The sequence below is a fragment of the Loxodonta africana genome, chromosome 5 (assembly GCF_030014295.1).
Source record: "Loxodonta africana isolate mLoxAfr1 chromosome 5, mLoxAfr1.hap2, whole genome shotgun sequence".
Classification (NCBI taxonomy): Eukaryota; Metazoa; Chordata; class Mammalia; order Proboscidea; family Elephantidae; genus Loxodonta; species Loxodonta africana.
The window spans coordinates 24,628,101-24,655,778 of NC_087346.1; the positions used below are offsets into that span (position 1 = coordinate 24,628,101).

Here is a 27,678-nt window from a genome sequence, read left to right on the forward strand (position 1 = left end):
TCTTATTTTTTCTTAAATGAAAATTCTTGTAGATTGCTTTTAAATCAGGTGACTTCAAGTTTTTTTCTTAGGGTGTCACAGTATAGTTAGGCACGAGGAAGGTCCATAGATGTTAGCTAATCAAAAATTGTATTATCCTTACTGGAATGTTTAGTTACTATTATGGTCACATATTTTAGATATAACTGATTGAGCATTGACAACCAATCTGAAAACAATGTAGTCATTTTTTATTTTTCAAAAATTAGTTCCTAATTTATTTTTCTTTTATCTTTTTTGTGTGGCCAGAAAGCAAGAGATTTTACATACAATATTTTATAATTTTGTGGAGATTGAACCAAGGCAGTAAATAAAAAGTTGGTCTAAAGATAAAAAAAAAAAAAAAGATAAGGTCACATTAATTGAAATCATTCTTCAGAAAGCCTGAAGTTAAAAATTCATACCAGGAGTGGAAAATCATCTGAATTGTTAAATTGGAAAGTTATACCAAGAAAAGAATATGGCTATCACAGCAGCTGGCCTCATAAATGAATGTTAGGCAAAACAAACATTACTGTAATTATTTCACTGGCAATTCCAACTTGAGTGATGTGGTACATGAAAGTAGCCATGGTCAGAAATATGGGTGTTTGAGGTGGAAACTATTTGCTACTTTTAAAGGTCACTTATGTTTCAGGAACAAAGTCTCCTATTTATTCAAGGACATAAAAATATAGCTGAGCTCACCTCATGTTCTCTTACTGGTTAAGCTTATGGCTCTGAACTCTGGTTTGTTGAACCTACCATGTCTCAAAGTTAGCATTGTAGTCACTTTTTTCAACAAACTAATCTTTATGCTTTTCATGGAAAAAAAAAAAGATTTTACATTTATAATAATAAATCATATATGGTATTTCTTAGATGAGGTTTTTCTGGATAGACCTTGAAGACAGAAGTATTTTGAGTTGTGCAAAGGAATGTCCTATATAACAGTTTTGTTTTTAAGAATTCCTCTGAATTTGACAGATCCCATGTGGCATTGTAAATTTCTGTCAGTAATTTACTAAAGCTATATAAAGTTGAGTACGTCCTAGTTCCTATAGCATTAGAAAATAAAGGTGGTTTTTGTTTTTCTAAAGTTCTGCTTGCATTCCTTCATGTCCTGGGGATTCCAGAGACTTGTAGTAAATAGAATTTTTTGATTTTGCATCAAAAGTTGGTAATTCCAACTTGAGTGAAAGAATGTTATCTCTGAAAAGCAAAGCTTACAAATTTTAATTTCACCCTGAAATGTACATCAAACCTGTAATTTATTTCACATTCTTAAGTGTTTTAAAATATTTGTAATGTTCTTATGCTTTTAGACTTCGTTTTTCTTTAGCTGTTTAGTCAGTTCTGTTATAACGTGACGTACGTGTTCCAAAAAATCACTATAGTAGGTAAAATCACTCAATAAAACTACTAGGTTTATAGGAAAGTGGGATTGGGGTGCAGTATACAAAAACAACACATAACATAAAATATAGGAACTTAATTAAAATGGTAGCACGTTTTAGACTTGTTAAATGGTTAAGAAATATGTAAATGCTACAATAAACCAAAGCCAACTGTTGTTTAGTCAGTTTCAACTCATGGCAACCCCATGTGTGTCAGAGCAGAACTGAGCTCCATGAAGTTTTCAGTGACTGCTTTTTTGGAAATAGATCGCCAGGCCTTTCTTCCTAGGCATCTCTGGGTGGACTCAAACCTCCGACCTTTAGGTTAGCAGTTGAATGCATTGGCTGTTTGACCACCCAGGGACTCCCAAAGCACTTTATCTTTAAAAAGACCCGAAGTTTTCTTGTGGAAGTGGGTGCTAGGAGGGTCACAGCTTGTGAGTTTTGGTGAAGTGGTGGAAGGAGGGCTATCTGAAATTGAATGGAAGGTTTTAACATCAGATGTGGATGGACGTGGCTCATAAAACTTGTGGCAAACTGAGAAAGTTGGCAGATATATGCAGTGTGTGTGTTTTGTGTATTTATAGGCAGCTTGGTTTAGCTGGGTGCGTTTTCTGCGTTCACCTTGTGGTTCTGAGAGTTGAAATTATGTATAAGGAAACAAGAAATTTGTGACATACTCAAATTGCTCCCTAACCTGTCAATCATACTGGAACAAATCCTTGTTTTTGAAACGAGCATTATAGCGGAACTGACTAAACTTTTGAAATACAGATGGTTTTATAACTTTATAAACTAATATTGTAGAAAACAATTTGGCTTAAATTACTTATCTAAGGCAACATGGCACCTACCCTTTAAGCAGCTGTTCTCTGCAAAAAAGAAATTTCCTGAAGCATTTTGCTTATTTAGAGGAGTTACGAAACTGCTTGCCCGTTTTTACATCTCTCCTCTTCTACAACTTTTTACTAAACCAGTCTGAACTAACTGTGCTGTTTTTTCTACATCGCACTTTTTTTTGCCCTTAGATTAATCATTTTCCCATCATTTCCTTTTGAGATCTAACTTTGGTCCAGGCTTTCTGTATGGTCAGTTTTCTCATGGGTGCTTGGGTGATTCCCATTCTAACTTGACCTGACCACAAGAAATCACAGGTAACCTCCTCCTGAGCATGAATGAATACATAGTTTCAGGGTTGTCCCTGTGAGGTATTTGATATGGCTGAGACTGGTTCAGAAAGAAGCCTCTGCCCCAGACTTGGCAGCTTGAGAACACTGGCTTAATTCAACAGCTGGTGAAGACGAGGGGGGACGTTGGTTCCTTTGCAATGTCAGAATTATTCTCAGCACAGTGCTCCCGGCAACCACTACCAGTGTGGGACTGGCACGCTAGTTGAAATCTTTTCCACATCTATGTATTAGTCTGCTTTCTGTGTTTGCATATTCCAGGCCTTGGCTTCTAGGGTGATCTGAGCCAGCCGTAGGTGGGCCAACAGGTAGTTGCAGAAGACTGGCCACATGCCTTAGACCACAGAATTTGGCCAGGTGATCCATTTCAGATATCCCAACCGTTTCACCTGGAAGGGTCAGGCCAGTCCTTCTCACATCACCGTAGGCAGAGAACACTGTCCATCTGCTCTCTAGTGGGGAAAGGATGTCATCCTCAGCCTGATGGTGGGACCACTGCCTGAGAGCCAGGCAGTGGTTAGAGTCCATAACACAGGCTGCACTTAGAACTGGAGCACCTCCCTGCCTGCCCCTACAAGGGACCACAGTATCTCCATGAGCAGCGGCTGTGGTCTCAGGCCCTGTGAAGTACATTCACCTCCTGACTAGCCAGAGGCATAGATGCTTCAGGAAGACATAGAAGCCTGCAGCCAGGGACCAACTGCCTGAGTGTACCTCCAGTGTTCCGGGGCTAAGTAAGAAAAAGAAACTCAACTTTTTATTTTGCTTTGCCAGAACTTTCAGAACAGTGTGAATAATAGTGATAATAATAAACAGTTTCTTCTTATTCCTGATTGTAATGCCAATTTTTATGTTTCTGCATTACATTTGATATTACCTTTGTTTTAAATTGGCTATTCATTTTCATGTTAAAGTAATATCTTTATATTCTTAGTGAACTAAGAGTTTTTATCAGGAATGTGGTGAAAAGTAAAACCAGTCAAGTGGAGTTAAATCAGAGGCTGTTTGGTTTGCTTTTATCTTCTCTTGTGGCTCTGAGGCAGAAATCCCATTTTAAGTTCCGTATTTTTAACCTTTATTTCATCTAATAAGTAAAGACAGAAAGAAAAGATAACATTTCATTTCCCCTACTTCCTACTCCCACTTTCCAGGCTTTGTTAATTTAATCTGGGTTTCAGGTCATCATTATGAACTTCCCATATTAATCTTCTGTTTTAATAATATGTCATTTAACTTTTGAATTTTTGAGTTCCTGATTTTGATTACTTGGTCAGTTGGTGGTAAAACTCTTCATTAAGGAAAGATCCTTGAAACTAAAAAAGCATTTTATAAAGTGTACATAATAGCTAATAAAAAATACCTATTTAAATTAGTTCATGTCTCCAGTCCCAGAGAAATTATATACTTGGCTTCTTAGCGGGGGTGGTGGCGGGGGGGAGGAACTTTCTTGCAGAAACTTTGTAGTGCTTTTTGAGAAATTATGGTTAAAAAACAAATGAAGTTCCTAGTGGGGAAAAGCTAAATTTTGGAAATTATCAAGTTCCTCAACTATAAAATTTTAGAATCAAATACTAGTCACACTGTATGTGAGTAGTTAGGAAAGTGGCAGACACTAGAAGCCAGCAGGGTTTACAGAGTTTGAGTTAGCCACCGTGAGTTTTAATGGTTATATAAGCCCAGTAGAGACCCATAGGTATAAAAAAAAATAATAAAATAATGATGTTTAATTTGAGCAAAACATTTTACAATGGCTATCATGATAACTTTGTGGGCAAGATAGAGAAATGTGGACTGGGAGGTAGAGTCAAGTGAGAGGGACTGATAGATGGTTGATAAATAGCCAGACTGGTGTTGGATCAAGGCTCTTCTTCTTCAGTATTTTTATCTAATACTGATGAGAACTGTACAAATACCTTTAGCCCAGCGTATCTATGATCTGGAATGAGAATGAGAGGAGAGATAGTATTTTAAGATACATAGTCTGTACTCAGAAATTTTTACTAGAGTGATGGGACCAAATGCTTATATGACAAAATGTAGCATAGCTAAATGCAGAGTTGATTTTGGAAGTTCAGGATAGCGGATACTAGATTTGATATTCACTCACATGCAAATGTTTCAAAGAGTTTACTTGATTAATATGGACATTTTGGTTATCAGTGTTATTTTGGCTGCTAGAATAAAAACCTAGACCACAATAAAAGAAGGATAGTGTTCAGGTCATGGGCGAGAATAGTGCTGTTGTACAGCCCACTGGTGAGACTGTATCACGGGGGTTCTGTCATGTTCTGGGTGTTAGACATGAACCTGGAAATGGGTGAACAGCCCATATTCTGCAGACAGCAGTCATACACAGAAGGGGCCTAAAAGCTGTGAGCTGTCTATCCAACAATCAGTTGAGGGAACTGGGGCTCTCAATCTGTAGAAGAACTGAAGCAGGTTAATTTCATGTGATTTAAATGCTGTCATGTGGAAGAAGGTAAGGATTTAACTTTCCTGTTTGAGGACAGAAGTAGAAAAACAAAAAACAAAAAAACTGCTTATGTCAAACTACAGGGAAGCATGTTTCTAAACAACGTGAGAAAACACTTTCTGGCAGTCAGAAGGGCCCCACTGTGAAACAGCCTGCTTCATAGTGTAGGGAGCTCCCTGTTGTGGGAGGTGTTTGAGCGAAGGCTAGATGGTGGTGTATGAGCTTTGCTGTAAAGGACATTCCTCTACTGGATGGGAAACCTGGGAAGATTAAACTTACCAAAAGCTGTCTTGCACCTTCTTTTGTGTACAAGTGAGTATGGTAAGAGTTGAGAGCACTATAAGCTAGACAAAAGACAGTGTCATACACAAAAAGCCTAAATTTAGTAGAGTCCATTTTTGCCTGGCCACCCTCAACCCTACCTAGACTCTGAGTTAATACATCTCCACGTTAGGAAGAATCTGGACTTCTTTTTGGTGCCCTGACTGCTGAGAATCCAGTCAAGGGCCATGATCACATTTAATCCACTGCCTACTTGTATCTTTGTGTATTCTAGTTCCGTTATTGGACTGTCTCCTTTCTCACCTCTGCCCCCGCCACACCTGATTCCTCCCAGGCTGACATAGATGCCTCTATTCACAGTTCTCTGAATACCTGAGTCGAGTCTCTGTTATGCCTTTACCACACATTGGGTATGCCTGTCCTCCTTTCTGGACTATTGCTCTGATTTCTAAGTGCAAAAACAAAAATGTTTACTGAATGAAATGAAATGGGGTGGAATCTTTTATTTGTGTGGCATAGTGCCTAGTGGAGCCACGGTGGTGCAACGGTTAAGTATTGGGCAAAAGCAAAAGGTAGGTAGTTCGAATCCACCAGCCTTTCATTGGGAACCCTATGGGACCGTTCTACTCTGTCCTATAGTGTCTCTATGAGTTGGAATCAACTCAACAGCAACAGGTTTTTTTTGGGGGGGGGTTTGGTAGTACAGTGGTTAAGAGCTTGGTTGCTAACCAAAAGGTAAGCAGTTTGAATCCACCAGCCACTCCTTGGAAGCCCTATGGGGCAGTTCTACTCTGTCCTATAGAATTGCTCTGAGTCGTAATCAACACGAAAGCAACAGGTTTTTTTTTTTTTTTAAGTGCCAGTACTGTGCTTGACACATTATAGTTACTTAATAATTTTTGGATCTATCAAAGAGTTGAATGTGTGTCTTTTTTTTCTTCAGTTTAGATCATGATATCATATGGTTCTTAGAAACTTTAATCTGGCTGAGATGTGCAGAGTGAATCACAGAGTGGGAGGCTAGAGGCCAGTTGGGAGGCTATTGTACAAGTCTAGGCATGAGATTAAAAAAAAAAAAAAAAGGTTGATTCCAACTCATGATGACTCATGCGTACAGAGTAGAACTGCTCCAGAGAAGTATTCAAGGCTGTGACCTTTGAGAAGCAGATTGCTAGGCCTGTCCTCCAAGGTGCTTCTGGGTGGGTTTGAACCACCAAAAATTCAGTTAAAATTTGAGCCATGGGCTCCAGGCATGAGATGATAAGTATTTAAACAAAAGAGGGGCATTGGGCTTGCTGTAAGCCACCATGAAGAAATTAACTGAATTTGATGACTGGTTAGGCATGGAGGCAATGGAGAGGGTCAAGTCAAAAGTGATTTTTATGTTTTGAGGCTATGTGGTTGAGGGAAACAGAGAAATCAAGGAAAAGAAGTGGTATGGCAGAATAATTTTTTAACAGAGAATTCATAAAGGGTTGTATATTGGAAGAGTTCATTGAGCCTAGCAACTGGGAAGACACCAAGAATCTTTGAGTAGTTTCAGGAGTGTGAAGGAAGTTAAGGATGGTGATGACTACTGAGGAAAAAAAGAGGAATATTGAATATATTACTCTTTTAACATTTCTCTTAGCACTGGAAAAGGAAGAAAGGTTAATAGCTCAAGAGGATACTATGATAAAGAGACTTGCTGATTTTTTTTAATTGTGGTAAATATATATTTAGTAAAACATTTGTCGTTTTAACATTTTTTTGCAAGTACAATTCAGTGACTTCTTAAAAATTAGAAACATCTATGAGTGTGTTTAGCAAAGAGGGAATCAATCAGTGGGGCAAAGAACACAGTTCTGTAGAAAGCAGGCTGCTGGGGTGGGATCAAAAAGCTGGAAGAGCTCTTGGAAAGGTGGAAGGAAACCTTTCCTTTCTAGAAGGAAATAGGGAAAGAAAGAGAGAGAGATTCAGAGAAATTCTGTAGGGTGAAATATGGTGACAGAGGCAGAGGACACAGAAGTGGTAGCTCATTTCAGATGTCCTTGATCATAGCATGGGCACTTGTGGAGAGTGAAGGACATAAATGTAAAGCTGAGGGCTTGAGGAAGGAAAAAGAAGCTTCAAATGCCCTTTGCTCTTTGCCAGAGTTCTCCTAATTCTAAATTTCACAGCTTTCTCTGAAATGTTCACTCCAGTGTTTTATCATTTTATCAACCCTGTTCTCTTCTTTCTCCTCCTCACATCTCCCCGTTCCCTCCTCTACTCCTTCCTTTTCTCCTCCCCTTTTCCTTTCCCCCTCTTCTTCCTCCTCACTTGTTCCTCCCTGCTCTTTCCTCATGCTCATTCTTTCCCCTCCTCCGTTCTGTTTCTTGCTTCTCCTTGTCTCTTCCCTCCCCTTTCCTTTCCCTCTTCCTCCTTTACCTCTCATTCTCCTCTCTCCTGCTCTTCCCCTCCCTTCTCCTCTGTCCTGTTCTTCCTTCCCCACCTTCTTCCCTCATCCTCTTCCCTTTCTCCCCTCCTCTCTTCCTTAACTGTGAAATTTCCTTACATGGTGCTTGCATACACAGTTTAGCAGTTTATTTTTTTATTTTTTATTCTGTTGTTCATGCATCAGTTAACTGAGCCGGAGTATTTCCAAAGATCCCAGATGGTTAGCTCCTAACAGAGATTCCAGATCGCTTGCGTGTTGGGAGGATTTTTTTCCATATGGCCAATGAGAGTCCAACATAACCTTATTCAGTGTCTACACATTTGTCTTTTTATTTACTCGTCTGTTTAGTTTTTTTTTTTTTTTTAATTTGTGCCAGTCTCCTGATGCCAACCATCTGTTGATTCTTTAATATTATAGCAACACAGGCTCTGTTTGTATTCAGGGTGGTTTACATTTTTATGTTTGCCAAGACCTTTTGCTGTTAGTATGCAGTAAATTAAATATGGGAACAACAGGCAGGCTGGAAGTCTCTTTATGAGCAGCTTGCTGTATTTGTATCTGAGTGAATGAGTCCCTGTTTGATTACATATTTTTGTTCTATTTTGGTAACAGATTGTAGCTTTAATTTATGTTAAACAGAAAAATAGTGGAGTTAATGAGTTTTTCCTAACGTTAGGAATGGTATTTTGTACACGTTAAGAATCACTAGCAAGCGTGCAACTACTTTGCACATAACAGAGGCTCGCCAAACCCCGCTAAAGGTTTGCATAAAATTTTGAGGAATTCTATGTTTTCTTTTTGTATAAAGAAGATTAATGTTCATGGACTCGAATAAATTCCATTTAATGATTTTGTCTATAATTTTCTTACTGTATGATAAATGACTACTCTGAAATACTTTGTTCTTTGAAGAATTTTTGGGCAGCTTAGATAATTACTGTTTTGATGTGCGTATTTGTTACTTTCAAACTTTTGATTAATCGCGCTTTTAAACAATCTTTCCTTCTGTCAAGCCCTAGAGATCAACTGAAACACATACGTATTCTCTGTCTGCATTTAAAATGGTAATTGTATATTTTATAAACCTCAGACTTTTCAAAACCCAAAGGAGGGCTGCGTTGACATGTTGCCCAGGACTTGTGTGTTGTTCCCAATTTGCATATTAATAAGTAGATTGCAGATGACCTGAAAAGTACTATATTTACAAGTATAGAAGAGACTGTAGATCTTAGTATTAGATGTGCTGTTTGACCGAAGGTTTTCTTACCAGTGTTAGTGTGAGAGGCACTTTTACAGAGTAATTTGTATCCATGTAACCTTTCGCAGATTTAGCTCATGAAGGATCTCTGTTCCCGGGTAAACTGCCGTGTTTTCCTTTAATTCTGTACAACTGTACTTTCCTGAGGTGACATTGCTAGAATACCTGCCATCATTTTAATAATTTGGTCCCATCTCTGTGGAGCAAAGGCTTCTAATGGCTTGTGTTAACCTCCAGGCCTATAGTTTCTTATCTGTAAATCTGAAATCCAAAATACTCTGGAAAAAGAAAAGAAAAACTTTTAAAAACTAATTTAGCCACAAAACCTGACTTAAACTCATGTGAGGCCGTTTATAGCCTTTCGCTTTTATCCTACTTAATGTGACTGTCTATACGTTGCAGAAATATGAATGCGTTTGATTTTGGGGTGCTGTTCTAGACCCTAGAGTAAATGTTACATAAGTACATTAAATGTGCCACATTACCTTTTTTAAAATAAATTTTAAAAAGTCAGCTTTGTAAAACATCTGTTTAAGGAATTATGCACAGTATAGAAACATTTCTGGTTTTTGTTTAGGTTAATGTCCAAGAGCTATAGGATATTTCTGTGGGAGAGAACTATTAAAGGTAAATATAATAAAGGAGGAGCCCTGGTGGTGCAGTGGGTAAGAGCTCAGCTGCTAACCAAAAAGGTCAGCAGTTCAAATCTACCAGCTGCTCCTTGGAAACCCTATAGGGCAGTCTGCTCTGTCTTATAGGGTTGCTATGAGTTGAAATTGACTCAACAGCAAAGGGTTTGGTTTTGGTATAATAGAGTAAGGATATGTGAGTAAAGGAATAGATTTTAAAGTCAGTAAAGAAATATTTGCTTGTAAAAGTAAAATATTACATATATTCATGATACAGAATGTGATAATAACCACAGTCTTCAGTTCTTCCGTTTTGTAGTCCATTGCATGCAACGTCCCAGCATTGTTTCCATTTCACGCAGGGAACACATTTGGAGGCCGAAGGCCTGGTTTCAGCGAGCCTTGGAGTTTAATATGAAGGTTCCTGTATGTGCACAGGACAAGTTTTGCTTCCTTTTGTGCTAACAGCTGCCAGCGAAGTGAGATATCTCTGGAGAAAGAAGGTGTTCTTATCACTTTGTAATTTTAGATGATTTATTTTAAAGGGTAGTTTGTTGCAAAATTAAAAACACTCCCTTTTTTGTAGCATAATTTTTTAAAAACCCAAACCAATGTTATATACTACCTTTTGGGCGTCAGTTTCCCCAAGTTCTTCTCTTTATTGTGTTCTACATCTGTATTTTTAATGGCTTATTATATCTTTATGAGGTGAAAAAAGCAATAGAAAAATATTTATGGTCAATAGTTTCCTTATGTGTTAAATTCTTGATGCAATTTTCCTATCTCTCTGTACACTAGTGAAAGTGTACTTAGGCAGTTTGGTAATAAATGTAAAATAAAATTCACATAATTTAAGGCTTAAGATATGAAGAAAACCAAAGAAATGGGAAATACAGAAACCTGCCTTTTTTAAATAAGAGGAACTGATTATCTCTGTAACTTAAGAGAATACTTCAAAAATTTTAAAGAATTTGCAGTAGGTCCTTGCCCCACTCTCTCTTCTTTCCTTCATTTAATATGAGAATAACTTTCTTACAATTAGATATAATGTTTAAATTATATTTAGAGGCATTTGTACTCTGTTTACATAATTAACATTATATGGTGATTATAATAATCTTTTGTCAGTAATAAGCAGTTTTATGTTACATTTTCTTTCACAAATAATATTATTAAAATCATTTATAGTGATGAAGTTTTTCTTTAGACCATTTTAATATAAAATAAAATGCGACACAGTATATCTTGGTGAACAGTGTAACAGAAGTTGCTAGTAGCAATACTGACCTGAAGGAACCTGAGTAATTTCCCTTCCTATTCCACATATAAAGGAGCACTTGAGCACAGTGGTTAAGTGCTCAAGGTTAGAGGTTTGAACCTACCAGCCGCTCTGCAGAAGAAAGATGTGGCAGTCTGCTTCTGTAAAGATCACAGCCTTGGAAAACCTATGAAGCAGCTCTACCCTGTTCTATAGCGTCTGTATGAGTCAGAATTGGTTCTACAGCCACGGGTTTTATTCTACATATTCTTCCTTGCATGGTCTTTAAGTGGTCTATTCTTTTAGGATTAGCTGAAGAGTCTTCCTGTAGAACATAAATTTAAAAATTCTGACGGTGTACTCTTGCTTTTGTCTATTCAAATATCTGTGGAAGCTCACTTCAAGGGAAGTGAAGGGAGCGATGTATAGGCTTTACTCCCATCCATTCACTGCTGTTCAGTTGATTCTGACTAAAGTAGCCCCTTAGGGTTTCCAAAGCTGTAAGTCTCTACGGAAGCAGATTGCCACATCTTTTTCCTGCTATGAACTGCCCACCTTTTGGTTAGCAGTCGATGGCTTTAACCACTGTGCCAACAGGGCTCCTTTAGGTTTTACTAGGATTTGTTAACTCAGAGGAAGGGCATACTGATTGCTTATACTTAATAGTGTTATCAAATATTACAGAAACACATAACTGATTTCGAAAATGAACTGATCCCTGCCCTCCATTTAGGATCCCATGTACCCAGCTCATAGTAGGGAAACAAATGTTTAATTGGTGTGGTAGGCAGACTCCAAGGTGCACCCCTACCCCAATATGTCCTGTCCGAAACCCTAGTGGATATGATGAGATATCATGGCCTTGATTGTTTTAATTTACCTGGCAGAAGAAATTATGAAGAAGTATGTAAGGTCGCTAATTTGTTGATGCTCTAGGATGACAAGCCTAGCTCTGTATACAGGTGCCCGGCGGCACCCCTCTCTGTCAGGAAGCCTCCTGCCTCAAGACTCTCAGCTCCACATGTTGGCACACCCACATCCACCCGGAGGCCCACTGAGCTGTCTTGTGCTGCTCTTCTGGTTCTGCTGCTGCCATTTCTCTGCTGCCTCTTCTCTCTGTCCTGCGCTGTCTCTGGTGGTACAGCTCTCTCTGTCTCCTGGATCTAGGAGGCTCTCAGTGCAGGGACCCTTAGTCCAAAGGACATGCTCCGCTCCCATCTCTTCTTCTTCATGGTAGAAAGTGCCCCTTTGTTCTGGGATTGGCTGTCTTTTAAGCCTAGTGGATGGCAAAACTAACCAATCCTCTCATTAGGGTTCCGTATACCTTATTTGCATGGTATAGACACCTTATTTCAATTATTAGCTAGCTGATCAATCCCTTCGGTGGGCCACAAACACCTTATTTGTGTAGTCCCACCCGGTCATTTGGTGGGAGTTACAAGACCATTGCTAGAAAGGCCATATAAAAGTGATCCGTCACACCACAGCAAGTATAGCACTTTCTTGAGTTCTGTGTGTTGTTCTAGTGAATTACTGACCCCAAGGGAGGAAAAAGAACCAGGAGGTAAGAAATGAGGAAACCTGGGATCCCCAAGTCCTATGACTGGTATCCTGACGGTAGAGGGAACCCCCAAATTTGTAGCTAGCAAATCATAAATAAGAGTGCTACGGGAAACCCCAAGTTTGCAGCTGGTGTCTGAAGCCTTGGGCAGACTTAGCAGCTAGGAGTACTGTGCCCTTTAACTTGTGCCCTTGTGAGGTCTGACCTTGCTCTGGTGGTTAGGGTCAGAGGAAGAAGTACTGCGTGTACAGTTGGTGTCAGAACTGTGGTGAACAGAATTGAATTCGATTGCACTGATTGGCCCCTTTCTCACTGTGTAACAAATTATTACATACTTAGTGGCTTAAATCCAGATCCTTTTATTTTCTTATAGTTCTGTAGGTGAGACCTGTGGGTAGGTTCTCTGCCTAAGGGTCTCACAAGGCCAAAAAAAAGGTGTTGGCCAGGCTAGTTCTTATCTGAAGGCTCGGGGGATGAACTTACTGTCGGGCTCATTTAGGTCATTGGCCAAATTCACTTCTTTGAAGTTTTAGGGCTGAAGTCCTCATGTTTTTGATGGTCATTGGCCAAGGTCTTCTCTCAACCACTAGATCTCCCAGTGGCCACTCCTGGGCCACCCTGTGGCTCCTTCATCTCAGCAACAGAGAACCTCCCTTATGTCAAATCCCTGTCATACTTTAGATCACTCTGACTTTTCCTCTGTTCACCAGAGAACACTCTGCTTTTAAAGAGCTCATGCAATTAGGTTAGGCCCATCAAGAAATCTCCCATTTGCCATTAAATGTAACCTAATCACAGGAGTGATATGTCATCATATTCACAGATTCTACCCACATTAAAATGGGGTTATAGAAGAGCAAGGGTCATGGTGGGGGAAGAGGGAGGAGTAATGGAATTTTCCCAACCAGTTGGCAACTAGTGATCAAGGTTGTAAGGTTGTAAGGTAGTAGAATGTGGTGGGCTTTGGAGTCAGATTGTTTTGGTTCAAATCCTGGCTCTGATACTTAACTAGCTGTGAAATCTTGGGCAAGCTATTTAATCTAATTGTGCCTCAGTTTCCCTATCTGTTAAATAGGATTAATAAGTAATTTACAGGGCAACCTAATAGGGTTCCTGTAAGGTGTATAGTACATAATATGTGTAAAAATACTTAGCAAAGTGCCTGACACGTAATAAACACTCAATGATTGTTAGCTGTTATCGCTATTATTACTTGTTCTTTAAAGCAGAATCCTTCAGAGCTTCAGTTTTCATACAATGAACTTGACTAAATCCAAAGGATATAGTCAGTAAAAGTAACATCGTGGTGACCTGTGTGGGAGTCTTACGGAATCTGACTGACGTGAGCATTCCTCAGAGGGAAGCGTAAGCATTCTTTCTTCTCTCCAGATACAGGACGTGGCTTGATAGATAGCCTGGACCAGGTGTGTGTGGATATCTGTGTTCATTGATATAGGAGGAGAGTAAAGTGCTGAGATAAGTCAGTGTGTAACGTCATGCTATGGAATTGGGACCCTGGCAGACTGTGGGCAGCTTTTAAACAGGTATTGGTATGATGGGGTAGATGAATGACAGTGTGAAGGATGGGTGTGAAGATAGATTTTGAGTCAATATGGAAAAATATTCAATTATGAAAATGATCAATGTCAGAACATGCACTAAATCCAAGAGTTTTTTTTTTTGACATCTTGGCAAGAAAATTATAGGAAGTTCTGATAGAGGTGAGGATGGGTCAGACTAGGGAAGTCTGCACCAAGAAGTCCTGGTGGATACTCTTGGTCAGGAAAAGGCAGAGGATCTGAACCAGGTGCAGATCCAGCTTTGAGTGAGATTTGAGTCCAAGAATAAATGAGAATGTAGGAGATCAGTCTATGAGGAGAGTGTAAGGTGATGTCTGGGAACTGGAATTCTCCATCCAGATTTTCCCAGAGGAGGGGGACTACTGGCATGCAGAGAACCAAAGAGCACCACCTGGCATGGTGCCTGGCTGGCATCTGGCCTTGGGCAAATCCAGTAGCATGTGACTGCGACCCAGCCAAAAAAAAGCTCAGGATTGAGTAAAGGAATCCAATCACTAGAGTGACCCTGTTGGGTATATGGCAAGTGGAGAGGGAACCGAGTTGCTAAGGGACTTTGTTGGAAATTGTTGAGCAGTATGGAGGTTGCCAGTAAAAATGTAAGCACTGGATAGATAGAACAGTGTTTACTTACAGGGAAGAGAAGCAGAGTAAGATCAGCTTCAATAGTGGGTACTGGTCCCCCATGGCTAGTGGGTCAGTTCCTACTGCCAGTGCTGGGTAGTGGGCTGCATCCAGTGGGTTTGGCCAGGTGCCACGTAATACATACACATAGCATAAGCAGAACAGAGAAGTACTCATTGGATTTCCCCAAACAAGGCAGAAGGCCCAGTACAAACTGTGCCATCTCCCTGTGAGAAGATATTCCAGGCCCGAGGTCCTGGGCTGCCTGGAGGAGGGGCAGAGAGTCATGCAAGGACTGTTCTCCCAATGGGAATGAATTATTAGATTCTCTCCCAGAAGAACAAATCAAAAATGCAATTTTAGGATTTTGTGTTATCAAAGTTGGTGTCGAGGGTGACTCAGCAATGTTGTTGCTCTTGCTAGCTACAGTTGAGTTGGCTCCTGACTCATGGTAACCCTAGACCTTTGTGATCCATTGGGTTTTCACTGGCTGATTTTTGGAAATAGATTACCAGGCCTTTCTTCCTACTCTGTCTTAGTCTGGAAGCTCCACTAACACCTGTTCAGCATCCTAGCAACACAGTCGTCCACTGACAGATGTGTGGTGGCCGTGCATGAGGTACATTGGCTGGGAATGGAACCGTAGTTTTCCGCATCGAAGGCAAGAATTCTACCACTGAACCGCCACTGCCCCCACCTCAGCAATAGCAGGTGCCCTTTTTTTTTTTTTTTTTATTGTAGATATATATATATACACACACACACATATATATATAGCAAAACATTTGCTCTCTCAACCCTCTTTACGCTTACAATTCAGTGACATTAATTACGTTTGCCGTGTTGTGCAACCATCATCGTTATACGTTTCCAATGTTTTTCGTAACTCTTAACAGAAACTCAGTCTCCCTTAAGCAATAACCTCCCTTCCCCCCTCCACCTGCCCCTGGTAACCAGTTATACATTTTGGTTTCTATGCATTTGCCTATTCTAAATATTTCATTAAAATGGGATCATACACTATTTGTCTTTTTGTGTCTGATTTATTTCACTTCGCAAAATATTTTCAAGATTCATCCATGTCACAGCATGTATCAGAACCTCATTTCTCTTTATGGCTGAATAATATTCCGTTTTATGTATATACCATACTTTGTTTATCGGTTTATCTGTTGATGGACACTTGAGTTGTTTCTACCCTTTGGCTATTGTGAATAATGCTGCAGTGAACATTGATGTATAAAGTCTCTTTTTGTTTCCATCCTTTTAAGTCTTTTAAGTGTATACCTAGGAGTGGAATTGCTAGGTTGTGTGCTAATTCTATGTTTAACTTTTTGAGGAACCGCCAAACCGTTTTCCATAAAGGCTGCACCATTTTATAATCCCACCAGCAATCAAAGAGGGTTCCAATTTCACCACATCCTCATTAACACTTGCCTCAGATCTCTGAAAAGGACCACATGCCTGAAGGAGCCCCCTCCCTTAGAGTGCCTAAGATTCCTTTCCTGAAGGCCTCCACCCCCACCCCAGGGAGGAGTTCTTATTTCCATTGACTCCCTTGGCCAGGGGGAGTAATGTCTGCTGCGAGAAGAATCAGGTCAAGGGGAAAGCCCCAGTTTTCTATATCAGAAAACATTTTCTGCTGTAATATTTGTGTCCCAGGTTTCGATGGTGTTCCCTGCCAGGGCATTTGTTGCCAAAGCACTTATTGAGGCCAGACACAGCTTTGTCTGTAGCACAGAGATATTTCTATTACAGTGATCCCATCTCCTGGCAACGTGAGCCTTTTGGCAGAATTTTAGAAAATATTGAAAGAGAAGCATGCGCAACGTGGGTGTTGGTGGCCCTATCTGTGAGTCAGTCTTTCTGTTCTCATTCAGATGATAAAAAGTAAGAGCTTTAGCTAGAAAGTTGGAGCAAGGAGTCTAAATCTTTCAGAAGCAAGTAGAGATCTATTTCTTAGAGAAGACTGCCTTTTCTGAACTCTGTAACTTTGAGGGCACATTGTAGATTAGCCTTACTGAGGCACTCAACGGCCTTTCATGAATTTTATGCCAGAATCATATTTTGACATCTTTCCATTGTGTTATGACAGTAATAGTTTGCTAGTGCTACTGTAACAAATAGTGCCTCAAATGGGTGGTTTTAAAAATCAGAAATTTATTTTCTCAGAGTTCTGGACACTGGAAGTCTGGATTCAGGGCAGCAGCTCAAAGGGAATGTTCGTTCCTAGGAGAAGCTGGCATGGCAAAAAATACGGTGTGTGTCTTCCCAGCTGTGTCATTGAAAATTGAGTGTCTTTAAGGTGTCCGTTAGCCACTGTGGGTTCAGTTTGTTCATTTCACTCAAACGTTATGATCGTATAATATCTAGTAGTGTATTAGGCACTGTCATGCACCTTATCCCATTTGATGCTTGCACAAAAATTGCAAAGTAAACAAAAGGCTACTGAGCAGCCAGAATAGATGTCACACTGTTTATGCACAAAAACCTGCATAGTCTTTACCATAAACTCCTAAAAGAAAGGATATATATATGTGAGGCCTACAGGGCAGGGACTGTCCCTCCTGTTTAGAGGTCAGTAGACTGTGCACAGTGACAGAGAATGACTCACCCAAAGTAATACAGCCTGAGCCCTGGGTAACTCTGAGTTTTTGATTCCTAGTCCAGCATTTTTACCTCCACAATGCTTTTCTGAGACTTCTTCTACCTTGAAATATTTAGGGCCCTAAATATTTGTAACAGAGTCCCTGCATGGCACAAACAGTTAAGCACTTGATTACTAGCTGAAAGGTTGGGTGTTTAAACCCACCCAGAGGCACCTTGGAAGAAAGGCCTGGCGATCTGCTTCTGAAAGGTCACAGCCTTGAAAACCCTATGGAGCAACTCTACTCTGTACATACGGGGTTGCCATGTGTCCGAATCATCTCAGCGGCAATCAGCACCATCAACAAAAAACAAGTAACAAAAGTAGACTTTGCTTCTCTCATCATTCCTTTTAAGCTAAGTATTAGCTTTGTCCATATTATGTTCTGGATGCTATTCAGTAAAGTCACAGATCTGTAAAAGCCTGTCTGCTTTCCTACGTGAAGGCAGGGGGGTCCATGGGTCAGGAGTATCTGACAGTGTCCCAGGTGAGAAAGGGAGGGTATGAGATAGAAGCAGATAAGCTTCAGTGATGCGTGTGTGTATGTGTGTGTGTGTGTGTGTTTGTGTGCTCATGCGTGTGTGTTTATAAGCACCAAAGCAAGCAAAAATTCTAGACAGAATTCTTTGAAAAATCAACAGGAAAAAAAAATCTGAAACTATTCTCTGCTTAGAAATCATAAATCACTGCAGTTTCTTCGTGATGATCTTTACTGATTTCTGAAAGTGTCTGTCTCTGGTTTAAATCTGACAATGCTGTGCTGCCAGAATTGATTACTACAACGCATTTGATGTTTTGAGCGCCTAAAGATATCTGGAAGTCGGGTTAATTAAACACTGAAAGCATGGCATATGGCATTACTTCATTTAAGAACAGTTGCACAAAAAAAATGTTTGTATTTTAAATATAAAACTATGATGATTTTATATTCTAAAGACATCCATACTCTAAATCTTATTGCTTAAAATTATCTTGTTTTGAAAACTTTCTTGAAAGACAGAAAGGGAAATATATTTTCTTTAGTAAATAAATCATACAACACAACACACCGTGATTTCTCATCAAGGACATTATTGCCATCCATTTGGAACTGACTATATTTCACTGCCATTAAATTTTACCATATGTTAAATAAAATTATATCTATCAGTTACATTTTACTACTGCTGGAGACAGGGCTGGCTGATTAGCTTTGCTCTGGGAACCCTGATGATAGGTATGTAGTGAGTTAGAAGTTTCTCAGGAGTTTGAAATGATTGAAGGGAATTATAAAGCAACATTATAGACCCTTCTCCTATGAAAATGAACCATCCAAATAATAAATCAATTTCTTTTCTGTCTGTAGTTGTCATAAGTTAGCTCCCCCGAAATGTAAATTTAGGACCAAAAGATTTGTACTGCATACTTATTTCCGATTTTCTCTTTCACTTACATGTTAGGGTTTTCTGTAAGTGAGCTGAATCTCTTTGTGGTTTCCTCTGTGCTTTTCTGGGTGGAAAGACAAAATAAAGTGTGACTTTACATTCTGTACTGCTAATGGTTAGTCTGGAAAAATGTATAGATCCATGGTAGTAATGACTAACACATTCTTTCTCTCAAGACACTTGAAAAGTGCTGTAGGTGTCCTTTAACAGAGGTTACAACCTGTTAAGTTCCTAAACAGAGAAAATTTTCATTTAATATAAAGTGGAAAATTCATAGAGATATGACTGACTGTATTGAAATGTGAAGGTTTTCATTTTCACATGAGGGTTTCTTTCCTATTTTAGCTAACTCTTTTTGGGAAACTGGTGTGGGAAGTCTGTTCAAATCAAACAGATCTTGGGATTGAGATGATTTTTACTAGGAGATGAGAATGTTGACTTCATTACAGACCCCAGGAATGCAGATGACAATCCTAAGTAGAACAGCAACCAATATACCTCACTTCCATAAAAATTCAAATAAAAGATGAAATTTGGAAGACTAGTTTTGGCAGAAATGAAAAAAAAAAAAATACCCTTTAGCTGCGATGGTTGATGAGATGCTGGCACATGGATGGCACTAAGAGGGATTTTGAATTTTCCGTATGCATGAGATTTTTCAGATGTTTAGTTTATTACCTCAGCGTTTAGTATCAAATTAAAACAGATAACTGGAGACTTTAATAGTAGCCATCTGTCTGGAGTTGTTTTGGTTTGATTTTGCTGGCAAGAAGAAGGATGGATTAGATTATTTTTGTGTGTCTTTTTTAGTTAGATGCTGTCCCAGCCAGGATAATGCTGTGGTTAGGGTGGGGAGATGAAAGTCCTGCAAGCAGGTGATCTAACAGCTTTAAGAAAGCACTGAAGACTGGGTGGTGGGATGAAGGAAACGATCAGCTGCGTGAAAGCTGGAGAAAACAGGTAGCCAGCAAAAGACTGCGTCGGAACGTAAAAGCCACTTGGGTTGAAATAACAAAGGTGATCGGAATAAAAAAAGATGTTTGGCAGTGGCTTTGTTAATGAACAAAAAATAGGAACTGTGTAGGCAGCATACATTGTTGCTTGTAATAGGGTTGTAATGAGAATAAAAGGAATAATAAATCAGTATGTAAATTTCGATGTACTGAAAGGGACACATTTCAGAAGAATTTCATGTAAAATTAAATCATGCATTTCTCTCAAGCCTGAATATTGTGTGAAAAGATAATGGACTGGGAAGGAAAACGAGTTACTAATGCTGAGTAATTGAACTTAGTTGGAGCCAGAGGGCCTGGGAAGAAGCTGAAATATATAAAGAACAAACAATGCCCCTGGTTAAAACCCAAATGTGCTTTATTATAATAACTCACAGAGAAATCTTTGTATGTTTGTATGTTTCATATCTTTGAAGAAGGAATTCCAAATGACAAACACATCTGATGTATATTGTGCTTCATACTGAGTAACAAATGTATGACTAAAAAGGGCCGTAAACTCATCTCTGTAAGTAGTGCTACCCTCTCTGAGACTGAGATCTGCCGTGGGCAAACCCATCAATGCCCAACCACAGAAAATTACTTGGATTGTTGTGGATTTCAACAATAATTGAAGATTTAAAATTTTAATTGCTCTGAGAACATTTTTTCTCTCAAGTGTTTAGTGGATGATCTGTTTAATTTAGCTGTTTGTCTATAGAAATTGGAGTGTTGTCACTATAGCTTATAAAGGAACCTGGAAAGGAAGGGGTTTATACACAAATACTATAAATTATTTACTTAAAGAAATGTGTGGGGTGTCTTCCTGCAGGGAGAGGTTTAGACAGTACACTCTATCTTCATAGCAGCATTGTTGGGCATTTTTGGCATTACCGAGTGTGCAGTAAGGTTCTGAGTCGTGGGTAAGCAGGAAAGCAGGACAATGTTCAAGCACCTCCCAAAGCAGATCTTCTCAGTGTGTTTGTGTAGTGACAAATGTTACAAATTTCCATGGATTTACACCTAAGCATATGAAATACAAATATGAGGTATTTATTGTCCAAAGTTCCTCTTTTAGCAACTACAACGTTCTTGCTTTCCATTGAGGGTCTGGTATTTCATTAGGGAGACTTAAAATGATCCTTGAGAGTCCTTGGGCATTTAAGAAAATAGGAATTGTTTGAGAAATGTGTCAGATATGTCAGTGTATAAGATAATAGGAGGAAGGTGTCCTCCCCCCTCCCCCCCGCAGTCTTTGCATTGCATGTAGCAGATTTTCTTGTAACAGTTTTGGGGAAACTTGACCTCTGTAGGTGGATATTTGGTCTGTATGATGGTGCATAATCTGGTCTCTGCCAACCTGTTTGAGTTCAGTGTCTGTCATTTTCTCATTGCTCCTTCTGTTCTAGCCACCATGGCCTTCTTGCTCTTCATTGAATATGTCTAATTAGTTTCTACTGTTCTTCTTGCCTTTTATTTGCTGTTCTCTCTGCCTCCCAGCCTTCCACTGGCTCATTCCATCCTTTTATTTAAAACTTCTTAGGTCATCTCATCTAACACAGCCCTTTTTCATCACTCTTTTTCATCCTACTCTGCTTTAGTTCTTTTCATAGTTCTTATCTTTATCTGAAGTTATATTCTATGTTTACTTGTTTCTTTTAAGTGCAGTGAGGTCAGAGGCTTTATCTGTCTTGTTCACTGAAAGATACCTAGAGCTTTAAGAAGTGCCTCTCACATGGTAGGCATTCAATAAATATTTGTTGAGTGAGTGAGTGATTGTCTAAATGTGTCTTGGAAATATATATATTGGGCTGGTTGTGCTTTATTTTATAAAATAAAATTTTGGAAATCTGGATTTTGTTTTTCCCCACCTAAAAACTGCAAAGGTAAAATGATAGTGGCTTACTGGTTAAGTGCTACAGCTGCTAACCAAGAGGTCGGCAGTTCGAATCCACCATGTGCTCCTTGGAAACTCAATGGGGCAGTTCTACTCTGTCCTATAGGCTCACTATGAGTCGGAATCAACTCGACGGCAGTGGGTTTTTTGGTGGGCTCTTGGAGATTTGGGTGCTAAATGCTCGTTTCTTCTCCCCACTTCTTCTGAATTCTTACTGAATATAAACAAAAAATAATAGTTGAATGGGAATTGGTGTATATTCTTTATTAAACTGGACAAGTGTCCAGTAACCTATGGTGCAGGAATTTTGAAGAGTGAGAGTCCAAGCAACTTAGATTTAAGTCTGATGGGGCTACCTGCTCCTTTGGGAATTAACCTCTTCTCCCCAGTCAAATGTAGAGTAGATCTGATCAGAAGGGCTTACAGCACGAAGACAGGAAATGGAGCCCATAGTCTTTCTCAGCAATCAATTTGCACGTCAAGAAAAGACAAAATAAAACCTGTTTCATTCATCCTCTAGTGTGAAATTATGGTCCAATGATGTCAGATTTCCACTGGTTAAATTAGTTAAATTCAGTAAGAGTTAAATTCAGTAACAGAAATTTCTCCAACGTCCCATTTCCCCCCTCAAATGGGAGGTGAGCATCACCACCCTTCTTGTTGAAAAAAGAAGGTGGTTTGAAATTATGATTATCCTCTGAATAATTGTGATTGGAACACATATGTATAGGAAGAGAAATAATTTTGACCAGAAAAGAGCTATTAGCACAGGATCAGGATGTTTCTGAGTGCTGATTGCAACTGTGTCATCTAGACATCTGCCAAAGGAAACGGTAGGCTCTATTTGTGTTTAAGGGAAGAGGACATGTCACTCCAACATCTAGTTAATACCTGTCAACAAAAAGGTATGTACTTATGAAAAAAATATCATGTCTTATCCTTGATATGTTTAATATGACTAATACTGAATCGAGTGTGAACCCAGAAGTCTTCTGTGTTTCAGGTTCGGGGGAGTAAGGGAGAAGTTCTGTACATTTTGGATGCCACCAACCCACGACACTCCAACTGGCTTCGCTTCGTTCATGAGGCACCATCTCAGGAGCAGAAGAACTTGGCTGCGATTCAGGTGAGCTTATTTGTTTCTTATTTGTACTATGCATTTTGAGGGGAATGAATTAATTTATAACTGTCCTCCCTATTTTAAATTTATTTCCCAATGACCTACTTCAAATAATGGTAACTAACTCATAAAAGTAGAAAAATCTTACAGAGGCAACATATGCAGGAAGGGGCAAGCCTAGCTATAAACTGACACCAGAACACTCCCTTTATGAGAACTCTTGAGGGAATAAATTATACAGTCTGCTATTGTGCTTGGCAGATCTTGTTTTCAAGTACTCTTAATTCATTCAGCAAATGTTTATTGATGTACGTTTGGCTCATGGTCTATGCTCTGTGTGGTTGGTTGGGAAAGGTTTCATGGAGAAAGTTTGCTTGAGTATATTCCCCATGACTAGATTTTGAGCTTCTTGACAGTGGAAACCTTGTTTTATTGAATTTTTTATCCCTGTATCTTAGTATGGAGTCCCCTGAATGGTGCAAACAATTAAGTGTTTGGCTACTAACCGAAAGGTCTGGAGGTTCAAGTCTACTCAGACATACCTCAGAAGAAAGGCCTGGCAATCTATTTCTGAGAGACCACAGCCATTGAAAACCCTATGGAGCTCAGTTCTACTCTGAATCAGAACACAAGGGGTCACCATGAATCTGAACCCTAGTGATTGTAGTGCGGCACATAACATTTGGCTCTGATGCAACTGTAAGGTGAACTTATACCCTCAGTGGGAACTAAGGCAAGAAGATAAAAAAGAGGGAGTTTATAGTGTGGTCTGTAATTAAAATTAATTGATTAGATGACCAAGAGAATAAAGAAACATTATGTTCTCGCGGAGCTGTGGTGGCACAGTGGTTAAGAGCTTGGCTGCTAACTACAAGCTGGCAGTTCAAATCCACCGGCTGATCCTTGGAAACCCTATGGGGCAGTTCTACTCTGTCCTATAGGGTTGCTATGAGTCAGATCGACTCGAGGGCAAGGGGTTTTGGATTTATGCTCTGGCAGAGAATTGACTGAGCACGCATGAAAGCCCGGCCTCTCAGATCCTAAACCACAGAAGAGGAAGCAAAACTATGATTGGCAGAAGCAAGCAGGGAAGGAAAAAAATAAGGCAACATTGAGTTTCTACCATGAACACTGTTCTAGAAACTTAAATATACATATCATTTATTCATAAGTATGAGAGTTTAATAATTTGCTGCTAATAATTTATGCTAACTCAGGAGGTCTGGTGAATGTAGTGTTGTAGCGCTCAGCTGCTAACTGAAAGGTCTGTGGTTTGAACCCACCTGCTGCTCCCAGGGGGAAAGATGTGGTAGTCGGCTTCTGTAAAGATTTAGTCTTGGAAATCCTATGGGGCAGTCCTACCCTGTCCTATTCGGATGCTATGAGTTGGAATCTACTTCATGGCAGTGAGTTTTTTTTTTTTTTAATGCTGATTTCACTCAATTCTGAGTATAAAATCAACAGTGGCAACAGGGAAAATAAATGAAATTGTTTTAAAGACCAGAAAACACAGTCATCTAGAATATTCCATTTCCTGCTGTTGTCAACTAACCAGGTTTCTTTCAAATAAAAATAAGTATTAGAAAGTCAATGTGATTACCGTCTTTTTTTGTATAGTTAAATGAGAGATGACTCTTATCAAAGGGCTATGTTGGGATGAAAAATAGAACTTTGGACAGCCAGAAAGATTCAAGCCACTTTTCAGCATATTCATGACATGCATTAATCCAACCACAGACTTAAAATGGCCTTCTTCTTTTTTTTACCTGTAGACATTAGTTTTATTTATTTATTTATTTTATTTATCATTTTCTGAGGTAAACTCATGGGATCTTCAGGTATGTCATGATTTATAAACTCAATTTAAGTATTTCTTTGTAAATGTTACCAATATGAAAATTGCCTATAGAACCATGAAGTTTACTTAAGGCAAACCAGTTTTTCTCCTTAGGATTAAATAATGGTTTTCAGTTTTCTCCAAATTCTTTTAGTTTAAGTAATTTCTTCTTGTTTACTGTTATTCTTGTGGAGTTAATAGCTGTCCTCATTGGCCCAAACTTTCAAGGTGTTAGGCTTTGCCTTTTGCCTCAGACTTTTGCTTATAATGATCCTTTGAAAGGAAAACTATATATATCAATAAGTGTTTATCTTGATCTTTTACCGTCCACTTTTGCTATCCTGTGTCCTATTTATTCATCATTTTGTAGGCTCCTATGCTTCTTTCTCTTTTTTAGTACCCGTATTTTCTAGGATTTACGGTTTTCATGTGGAGTCAGTGCATTCAATGCAGTACTTTTCTTCCTTTATGGCCACTGTGATTCTTTCCTTGAGAGAGAATGGCTATCTATAAATGATGACATTTGCCACTTCGCTTCTCCAATAAATTATTATTTAGCTCAATAATGGGGAATACATTGGGGTAGGATTGGAATAGGACTCATGTAAATTAATTAGAGACTGTGAAAAATTCACATTTAAATTTAATTAGAATCTAAGTTTGTTTAGAGAATAAGAGTCTTTTGGTGCAAAAGTAATGACAGTGCCTTTAATTTCTTTTAACACTTGTTTTGCCCTTTCCTGTCCCAGGTGGGTGTGAAGGTCAAGTGCACTATTACCATGTTTCTTGTCATAAAACACAATGGAGATTGTTGTTAGCTCCCCTGAGGTAGGATCTTTCTTACTTGAACAGTAGCTGGAACAGTAGATTGCTCAGGGATCAAGATCACACCAGAGCTAGGGACAGAGAGTATAATAGTCGGGGCACATGGTTGAAAGCAATGTCAGGCTTCTGATTGGCTGGGATGGTCTCTTGAGGATTGCATTCCAGGCTAATACCAGAAACACTGAATTGGTAACAGAAGATCATAATGTTTCCTGCATAGCATTATGAATCACTTGGATTCAAAATTGCATCTGAAATTTGGGGTATTCAGGAAATTTTTTATTTGAGCCCTGTGTCCCAGGAGTGGAGTAAATGAGAAACATTTGGGGCTATGTGGCTTGCTTGGTGGAAAACGTCAATACTGTGTCCAATTTTTTTGGACAAGAGATTAAGAATTTGAGGCCTGTTTTGGCAGAGGCTTGGAAACTCCTTCTTGGAGACTCTTATATTTCAAGCTTTGCAATTTATTTGATTTTGGAAAATTGGCTTTGGAAATGATGATTTAAATATCTGCATTATTGGAAAAGGATCTAGTAAGCAAACAGCTTTCCTGCACGCATCAATTTCAGAGTGATCAGTTGAACTGTATGTTCAAACTTCTGAAAATTATTTCTAACTACAACTAAAAATTCTAAATGAGAAAGATATGGCTCAAAATGAACTGGAAGAATTAATAAACTCCTAATAAATGTTAATTTTATTACACTAAAGAACAAGTAGGAATATATATGTAGTACTTAAAAAAATTTGGCTTGCTCAGTGTTTTGCAGGCTTTGAAAAATTCTGGTCTTTTGATAGAAAACTATGTTAATACAGAATCAGTGCCATTTAGAGTTGAAACTCCATTCTTTGAAAGTTTCAGAGATATAGTGTTACATCTTCTGTTCTTAAGGACATATTTACACACATGTCTTCCCAGGGAATTTTTCAATATATTACCAACAGAAATGAAAAGGTGACTTGGTGTGTTAAGAAAGAGGAAAACATGAAAAATATTTGGGTTTATGATCTACCTCATAAGGGGCACCAGGATGTGGGGACAATCTAGACAAATTGAGTGGGCAGTGAGCATTGTGCTGAGTTTGTGATATCAACACAGGTCTACTCCAATTCTGATGTCAGTTTGGATTCCCCATTACTAGAAGTCTTTTATTACGTATTATTTGATCTACCTACCAACTCTGCCTTGTGTGAGGTGGGCAGTCTTTGGCAGTTTACCCCAGGGTCTTCTCTGGTGATACATGGCATTTTAATATGGCACAGCTGGTAGATCAAATGTGCTCTCCAAAGGGAACAGTAACTTAGATGTTTTTAAAGCATGAGTAGGCCTTTCTCCATTGTCATCAAGCTTCTGAGATCCACAGGCTTGTCAAATAGTGTTGATGCAGAATTCAAACTGAATCAAATAGAACCAAGCAACCAACCAACCAACCAACAAAAAGAAATATCAAAAGCATTCATTACTTATAAACCAAAAAAAAAAAAAAAAACAACAAACCCACTGCCATCAAGTCGATTCCAACTCATAGTGACCCTATAAAACAGAGTAGAACTGCCCCATAGGGTTTCCAAGGAGTGCCTGGTGGATTTGAACTGCCAACCTTTTGGTTAGCAGCCATAGCTCTTAACCACTACGCCAGCAGGGTTTCCTTCGTTATTTATACAAGAAAATTATAAATATTTTCTTTTAGTTCTGTTTCTGTCTCTTAGGCAAATGGCAGTGTATTTTCTAGCATTTTATTTGTTATGCAATAATATAGTGTAACTAAATGACTTTTTTTCCCCAATAATATCATTAAAATATCAGTTAAATAACTTGCAGATCTCTCTTTTAATGGGTTATTTTCCATTGAGGTACATATTTGTCTTTCATTAAGGTAAAAGTTTAAATTGAAATAAAATTGCAAGCAATTGGTCATGTGAAGTTTTAAACACCAGCCCTATTGTGGCCATATGTTCCTGAGGGGAATAGGAAAATTTTATTACCTGTTAATTTATGGGCAGAGTAAATGGGCATGCATAGACGTATCCTAAAATAAAAGACAAATTATATGTAGCGATGACCGTGAAGTACATGTTATGATGATGATGATGGCTCCTAATACCTAGCTTACTCTAGTAAGCAGTTATATGTATTAACTCATTTAATTCTTACCATGATCCTGTCAGGAGATACTGTAATTATCTCTTTTTATCAGATGAGGATTCTGAAACACAGCCAGTGAGTGGTGGGATAGAATTTGAATCCAGAGG

General features: G+C 38.9%; 1 protein-coding gene across 2 annotated transcripts in view; it reads left to right on the forward strand.

The window, feature by feature from the left end:
* PRDM5 (PR/SET domain 5) overlaps window positions 1-27,678 on the forward strand; it is a 290,703-nt gene that overhangs the window by 94,717 nt on the left and 168,308 nt on the right. For both annotated transcript variants that reach the window (XR_775716.3, XM_010590528.3), the window contains exon 3: window positions 22,647-22,769. Coding sequence is in view for 1 of the 2 variants with exons in the window: in XM_010590528.3 (XP_010588830.1) it covers window positions 22,647-22,769 (123 nt within the window). In the remaining variant the exon portion in view is untranslated. The remainder of the gene's footprint in view (window positions 1-22,646; window positions 22,770-27,678) is intronic.